The 8,220-nt window shown below is 42.3% G+C and overlaps 1 protein-coding gene across 4 annotated transcripts in view; it reads left to right on the top strand.

The window, feature by feature from the left end:
- CUNH10orf90 (chromosome unknown C10orf90 homolog) overlaps window positions 1–8,220 on the top strand; it is a 318,231-nt gene that overhangs the window by 301,521 nt on the left and 8,490 nt on the right. For all 4 annotated transcript variants that reach the window (XM_019502988.1, XM_019502990.1, XM_019502987.1 and 1 more), the window contains one exon: window positions 6,995–7,058. In XM_019502988.1, coding sequence (XP_019358533.1) covers window positions 6,995–7,058 — 64 coding nt within the window. The remainder of the gene's footprint in view (window positions 1–6,994; window positions 7,059–8,220) is intronic.

The raw sequence follows: 8,220 nt of genomic DNA, 5'->3' as shown, positions 1-8,220 counted from the left end.
TGGGATAGTGTTCTGTGGGCTGGAGGAGCTTAGGGATCTTATTATCAATTTTTTGTTCTTGTTGGTCAGAAATGTCATTGCCTATATTATATTGACCTCTCTAATGAGATCACTGTCACTTGTGGTAGGCTAACCAGCTTGGGTATAAATCAGGCAATTTTAAGGCACCTTTTTCACACCTTTCCTTAATCTACCAAGGTGAATATAGTAATCCTAAAAAAGGTGGCTGAATCATCCAAACTCCACCATGCTATAATTCAGTGAAGAGCAACCATTTTCTCTCAGTCACCTAGATATAGATTTGCAGTGAAAGCTCCCTATATGTGAAGCATCTGTTGTTTCACTTCTTGCCTACTTCCACAGGACTTCAAAAGGATATGGCAGAATGAGACTTCATATATCTGCACAAAAACTAGATTATAATGAGGAAGATTTGCACTGAGTCATCCTTGTTTTCTTTGCCTTGATCATCATAACTTTGATCATCATGTCAAGATAGTGTCAAGACAAATGAAAGATGGCAGTAGTGATACATGCATACTGACGACCTAAGCATTCTACAAAAGTCTGCTACCATATCTTCTTACTAGAATAATTGACATTTCTGTTAGGTCTGCCTCATCTACCAGGGTAGATCTGTGCACTAGATTAAGAAATGAATGTCTCTCTTTGACCCAAAGATACCCATCTAGGGGTAACCTACCTCATTTGGCCTTACAGCTGACTAAGTTGCCTGGGGATGTGGCCACTGCCACTACTTGGAGCCATAGGTGACAGCTGGTGACAAACAACAGAGACTACTGATAAGAGTCCATCTATAGGATATGGTTAATGCCTATTGCTACTTCTGTATAAGTTGAAGGCATATATTTGTACAAAAAAGCAGAACATACCCCATGGTTCATTTTGTCACTTTTTTCAGTTCCTGAAAGATTTATTTGTAGGTGGGAAAGCAGGGGACCCATTCCTCCTCTTCTCATGCCTAAGTGGTGTGTTCTTTGCTTAAATATTTAACAACCTCCCAGCCAGGGAATATATTTTTCTTTTCATCCATTTCTGGAGTAAGCATTATCATTTGTTAAATATATATTAGGATGATGATCTGTTTACCTTGGTTTGCAACTTTAAGACCTTGGTGTGGTATCTTCACCCCGCTCAGGGAATGTCACAAATAAATCACTGCTGTACATGGCATTGTTATAAATACCAGAAGCTCAGCAGACTTGCAGGATTTGAATAAAACATGAATGAAGTGTTTCATATTTACATTTTTTTCCTGTGGAACATCTCACCAGAAACCCTGCACGCCTGTCAAGCTTTGAACTCACTGCTTTTCCCTCCCTTAGAATATTTTGCAGTTTAAAAAATCAAAGCTATGAATTTGATACTGAATTTTCATAATCTTAAAATGTAATTTAGAAGGTTGGTTATTATCATCCTGGAGCATTGTCTGTTGTATGCCTTACTTTGAACCTAACTCAGTGGGAATGTTAATTCAGGTCTTTGGTGGGCTATTATAATTCTCTCTGTGGTGGCCCTCTTGAAGAGCTGGAGTGGCAGACTTTCACTTGCAAATGTATTTTGCTGCTTAGATGTTAACAAAGATTAACTACTTTCACATATTATTTTTACTCTGTAATGTGCACCTGTTTCTCATTTCCTTTTGAAATTACTTTAAGATCCTCCTGTTGTATAGTCCTTCAAGGCTTACCTTCTTTGAATGGCCTTGTTTTATTTATTTTCTCGAGGAGTGCCCCGAGAGTTAGCTGTGAGATGCTACAGGAAAGGGTATGTCATTGTTTGCCTGTGGTGTTGCATTGTAAGCCTTATGTCACTCTACTCTTATACAATCAACACTTTCATAAGTAAGGTAGATTGCTTTTTCTCTTCCAGGGATGATCGTTAAGGATTTTCCTCATGACCTTCTTTTAATTCTTTGTTTAAAAATCTCTATTATGGTAGCCTATCTTTTCTAGCAAGGTTGTTGGCTATCACTGGTCTGGTGCCCATCCAGATGTTTCCTATGTTACATGGACAGAATTACTTTAAATAAATAGGCCGTGTGTAGATGAAATGAAGGGCATGTATGCACAATTCTTTAAAACGGCTTAAATGCTTTTGCACCACTTTCATGGTGTTGGTGTTTGCACGTGTCAGCAGTGTAGTGTGCAGTAATTCCAGCTGCTGTAGCAAATTCTGCAGTGTAATGTGCCTTAAATGACTTGGGGCACAAAAAACTAAAACTCCTTTGAGTTTTAGTTTGCCCTACAGCCGCGGAGTGAAGCACTAGGCTCCGTGCAACTCAGGGGCTCTGCAGGAAGCCCGTGCAGGCAACCTGGCAGCAGCCTGGGAAGGCAGGCTCCACCCAAGAAAAAAAAAAGTGACGAGCCTGATCTTTTTTCCCTTCCAGGAGCCTGCCTGCCTGCCTGAGCTGCGCAGGGGCTTGGTGCTTCCCTCCACAACTGCAATGCTCCCTGGGACCACCCAAGCTGGGTGCCTGCAGCCAGATGCTGTCTGTAAGGGTGCCACTGCTGCCGCAGAGGGAAACACCAACCCCCACCACATATACTCACAGCCCAGGGACCACTCTGCCCCCTGCAGCTCGCCCTCCCCGCCCCTCCATTGTAAAGGCAGGTAAGTGCACGGGTATGTGTATGACATGGGGGTTGACGTGGCCCTACATTGAAGCCGTGTTTTTAAAAACCCACCACTTCAATTTAGGGCCCCCATTTCATCTACACATGCCCACAGAGATTATGTGCTTCAGCAGTAGCCCTGCTTGCTGACTCTTTACTAATTCTCTATTTTACCAATGAAAGCTCCATTGTCACAGTGGCTTATGGAAAAAAAATGAAAATTAGCCTACTGTCATACGTCTGCAGGCCAAAGCACAGTCCTCTCTCACTTGTTCCCAGCATTACAACCAGAGGCATTGGAGAGCAGTAAATTCATCCTGCATACCTCCTCCTGTTGCTCCTTCCACCACATTCCCTCTTTGCAAAAAGAGCCCATGCCCTTAAAGAAGTTATTGTCCTCCTACTGCTTGAGGTTGCAAACAGAACCTTAACTTGCATATCCGACTCCCTACTGTTGTTGGCTTTGCTACTTTTACAGAAGCAGGCTGGCAACAGTTCTTCTCTGCCCTTGGTCTGACCTCCCATGTCAAGCACCATCTCCTCTGCTTATTCTTAGCTTGGACTGGATGTGATACTGGAGCAGAAGCTGGATTAGATGTTTCCTGAACAGGAATCTCCAACCTAACCTCATCCTCCAGCTGTAGGAGATTTTCCCTCTGAGATCTGGCATTCCCCATGACTCCGCCCTGTGAAAGCTACCTCGAGATTCACTTGTTTCCAAGGTGTCGAAGCCAACTGTGATTGTCTGAATTGCACTGTAGGGTGGGGAGCCCAAACACAGCTCCTGGCAGCAGGGTGACTAGTTTTGAGCTGGCTGATATTTCTTCGCTGTGTTCCAGGGGTGGAAACGGAGTGAAATGTCCCCAGCTTTCTAGCTGAAGGTGTTACTAGCAGCTTTTTATTAAAAAAAGCAAGAAGCCTTAAGTGATTATTTTTTTCCCAGCTGTGAGAAAACTACCACTCTCCAGATAGTATAGATATTTCAGCAAACATTAATCTTGATGAGTAGGGAGACTATAAACAGGTTATTTATCCTACTAGCTTCTGCAGGAGATTTTGCTCCCTTATGAGCTCCTCAGTCAGTTCTCCAAAGCAAAATTCAGTAAGCAAACAAACAAACAAACAATCCTCTGTCCTCTTCCAGAAGCTAGGAGAAGACACACTTTTTGCTCTGGCCCCAGCACAGCAGCCTAGCTTCTCCTTGCAACAAGCTATTCTCTTTACAGCTTGCTTCCTCATCCCCTTTGCTTTCTCTTTCAAGAGCTGTTAAAGCTCAGCAGAAGGCACCTTCAGCCAAATGCCCCCATAGCTGAGCTTTCTGAACAGGGCTGATAGCCCCATCTGATACAGTCAGGAAGGCAAATACTCTGTGCACCCCAGTGATGCACAGAGGCTCACTGCCCCCAGTAAACCGTATGGTAAGCTAATAATTAGTGCTTGCTTCAACCCCAGCTTGTTTAGAGCAGAAGGGCCCAGCCTTGAACACCTGAGGAACGTGGGGCATTTTCTCCACCAGGCTCAGGCTCAGTCTCACTCCTCCCTGGCCAGATCCTGCTCTGCACAGGAACGTGAAGGGAACACTCCTAGCACTGGTCTTCATGCTGTGTGATGATGTGAATCCTCTGCATATGCGATTCCCAACCTCACTTCCATGCAGCCATAAGGGAGAGGGCCAGAATTTGCTGCATGATGTTAAGTTTTTGGCCCCCGTTTGGGTTCTTTAAACCATTCCAGCAGTGCAGAGCATCTGTAAAACTGGCATAACCAGACTACACATGATTACCATGTGACATGCTGCAGGTTAGGGGTGTGTGATTTAGAGAAAAGGAGAGTAGCTGACTTGGATTTTGGTGAACTCTACTTGCCAGAATGGCTTTTTGTGGCTTTAGAGAGATGAACAAAGTTTAGAGCAGCCAGCTCTGAGAGCTGTGAGGTGTGCTGAGAGCAAACTGGCTTTAATTAGTTATGCAACTTCAAATCCCGGATCCTGTGCCAAGCTCATCTTGATCAGACCAGAGAATCTGGGCCCATATGCTCAATAGTAGAAATATTGAGGTCTCTCTCTCTGTGTCTCTGAGATGTTAATGGATGAATTTTAATCAACAGGAAAAAAAACCCCAAAAATAAAGGAACATGATTCAATTTAGTCAAATATGTCTTAACCATTACTTTTTAGCAGTAGCATAACTAAAGGGGCAGCAGCCCTGGGCACCTGGGTGGGGACACAAAAATAGCAGCTGCCAGCTAAACACGCCCTTGTCCAGAGTGCAGAGCTGCCCTGTTATGCCTCTTCTAAGTTTTCCTCATCATGTTCATTATAAAAACTCTGCCAGTTCAGGGTGGAAACTGCTGCCTCTAGTACTCTCTGTTTTATCTTGGAGATATGTGAATGATACTGCTCCTAAAGGAAAACCCACTTTTTCATAAGGAATATAGTAAGCTAAGTGCAAGTTTGCTGCTGGGTGCGACTCCTTTAAGAGGTTCTGTGCTGTTTGGTTGCTAGGGGCAACTCTTATAAATATCAGTGAAACACATGTGGCGTCTGGAAAAAGAACCTGAAGAGGGAAGGTCTGTACGTCCGGTAGTGGATGCTAGATCTACTCTGAATCGACATCTGTACTGAGTAGCTGTTGAACTTGTTAATAGCCATACTTATTTATTAATCCTGAATTTTCCTCTCTTATTGGTAGTGAGATGATAGGAAGGAGCATATATGACATTTACAATGAAATATTTAAAGTTTTCCAAATGTTTTTGCTGTGCAAGAATATGAAGTCATATGTACATAGATTTATTTATGACAAATACACCTTTGATTACAAATTACAGTGAATAATACATAGGGCCACCAGAGCTCTCTTCCTAAAGTCCAGCAGACCTACTCCGCTTACATTGCTGATGGTGTCCTGCCCTAGTCTGTGACAGTTGTTTTACAAGTACCAGGGACTAATCAGTATTTCAAAGCAAATTGGACTGTGGATGCTGGGTAATAATGTATGCACACAAGGAAGGCAGAACATAAGGCTGGCATCAACAGCAAAACAGGGAAGGTAGAGGGGGAATGTATGGGTTAAATGATCTAAAGTAATGTAATAAATAATTACAATGATATATATGCTCCGGGTATTTCCCATACTTCTGGCCTTTGCGAGTTGCCACATGGGACCAAGAGGGATTTTTTGCTACCTATGGAGTTGGTTGTTTTGTTTTGTTTTGTTTTGTTTTGTTTTAAAGGCCTTCCTCTGAACCATTGGGTGTTCACTGCAGCCAAAACTGGGGATTTTGCCTGGGGTGTGTCAGTGCTCTTGTTGGGACCTAAACCCAGAAGTTCTTGGCTAAAGGGTTGTGCCCCATCAGTCAGAGTCAGACCGATTGCTGTTTGGGGGGTCAGGAAGAAATATTACACCATAGTCAGCATTCCTCTGTAGCAGGGGTGTAGCATGGTCCTCTTCCTCAGATCTCTCAAGCATATTTTAACAACCTTGCAGCAGCAAGACATTGGCTTTTGTGGTCCTGCTGCTATTCCTGTGGCAGGTTAGGGTGTTATGTCTTGCAGTTTTGTCAGGGCTGACTGCACAGTTTTTCTAATAAGTTAAACAATGGGTTTGTATAGGGTGGTTGGATAGAGATGATCCTGCCTGAGTGGTTGGACTAATTGACCTCCTGAAGGTCCCTTCCAGCCCTACATCTCTATGGTACCATAATATTGCATTAGAAAAGTATTCTTTTTCAGGAAAAATATTAAAATTACCTGCCATCTAATGAAACACAATAGCCATTTTGATCCTTAACCAACCAGAGCCTGGACCTGATTCTTCACTGTCTGAAAGCCTGGGAAATTAATTATACCTTTGCATAAAACTCCATCAAATAAAATCCTGTGGGCCAGAACTGTCACTGGTGTAAATCAATCTATGCCCAGCTGAGGATCTGACCCACTGTACATAGTTGTAATTAACTACACAAGATGCAGGACAGTTGACAATGGCAGAAAAGAATACAAGAGAAAATAGGTTCCCCCCATGCAGCGCTAATCATCAGCTGGTTCCTGGCCTGAATAACATTGCTGTATGTGACGGTGACAGAAGTTATATACATTTAAAATAAATGGGCTGTGTAATAAGGTTGGTGGCAATGGGTCTTATCCATTCCTCCCAATCTAAAGGGCAGCTTAAGGGCCTGATAGCTCCAGGGATGTTTCCACTGGCTTCAAAGAGACTTTGATCAGGCCCTGCATCCATAATAATTTAATAAGCATAATGCTGTGTAAGAGAAATTAGGGAAAATGCTACTGTTGTCATTTCAATAAAGCCCTCTAAATCCAGTTTCTTCAATTAATTCTATTTTCCTTTTGCTAGATAACCTGTTCAAACCAAAGGAAAGATTCATTTCGGAGAAGGAGATGCATATGAGATCTAAAAGGTACAGAGTGTTTTGGTTTAGTATTCACTGGGATTCATTGGTACCTAACAAAGGCACAGCATTTCCTTTTTATCTTCATCATCTATGGTCTTTGATATGTCATACTTCTTGCCCTGCTTGTGCATGTTGCACACATCTGTTTTTTAAAACTGCACACAGCTTTTCTATGACTCAGTCTCAACTGTGCTTTGGGAAGAGTATGGATCTGCACTATCCCAGCAGAAGCACTGAAGTGGGTTGGATCATACTCTATTTATTTGGTGCCTTTGTGCACCCTGCTGTTCCACTTTGCTTGTGTCTCTGAAAACAACATTAATGTAGAGATGGATGGGTCTTCCTCCTCCTTGCTGCTATATGTGACTTAGCTAGACTCTAACCTGAAGGCATGTTACAAAAAGATAAGTATTAAAGTTTTTCAAGGGCTTGAGCAGAATAGGACTGGGTTTAAGTACCTATCAGTACAATTCAGGCATCTAATAGATGCAGTAGCGTTTGATCCAGAGCATCCTTGGACTCTGATTTGCACAGGGAAAAGGAAAACAGACTTTTCATTATGCCCCTTAATGGAGTGTAATCTCCTGAGCCATTTCTTCTTCCTTGTCAGGGTAGGTCATGTTTTTGCTTCATCCCATCTTTTTTATGTGGCAACACAAGCAAGAAGCAGTCCTGTAGTTATGGCACGTTTCTGCACAACTATGCTTGGAAGTAGGCTGACGTGCTCTTTCTGCATTTGGAAAGTCCATAATGGTCTAGTTGCTTCTCACTTATTTTACCATCTTTAGCGATGTACTAAATGTTATTTTTTTCAAGCCTGTTTACTAATAGACATTTGTGTATAATAGTGTGTATGTTGTAGCCTTCAAAATATAGTAATAGTTCCATCTCTGTAATAAGTAATTTTTCTTGTTGCAGTCTCACCCACATTACGTCCAAGGTCCAAAAGTGCAATAAGGTTTGCACTGTCAAATATTCCTTGGGGCTCTTATCTGGCAGTGTGCTTTCTCCATCTTCTGTCATACTTATTATTATTCCACATCTTTCCTTGTTAATATTATAAGTTATTTTCTTATATAACCATTAAAGGGAGTATGGACTCTTTTCTCCAGTCGTAAAAATGTGTTTCTGCAGAGCAGTATAGGCCAGAATTTCACAATGTGATTTT

Source organism: Gavialis gangeticus, unplaced genomic scaffold (assembly GCF_001723915.1).
Source record: "Gavialis gangeticus isolate Ggan-Ray unplaced genomic scaffold, GavGan_comp1, whole genome shotgun sequence".
NCBI lineage: Eukaryota > Metazoa > Chordata > Crocodylia > Gavialidae > Gavialis > Gavialis gangeticus.
This window is presented reverse-complemented; position numbering and strand designations above follow the sequence as displayed.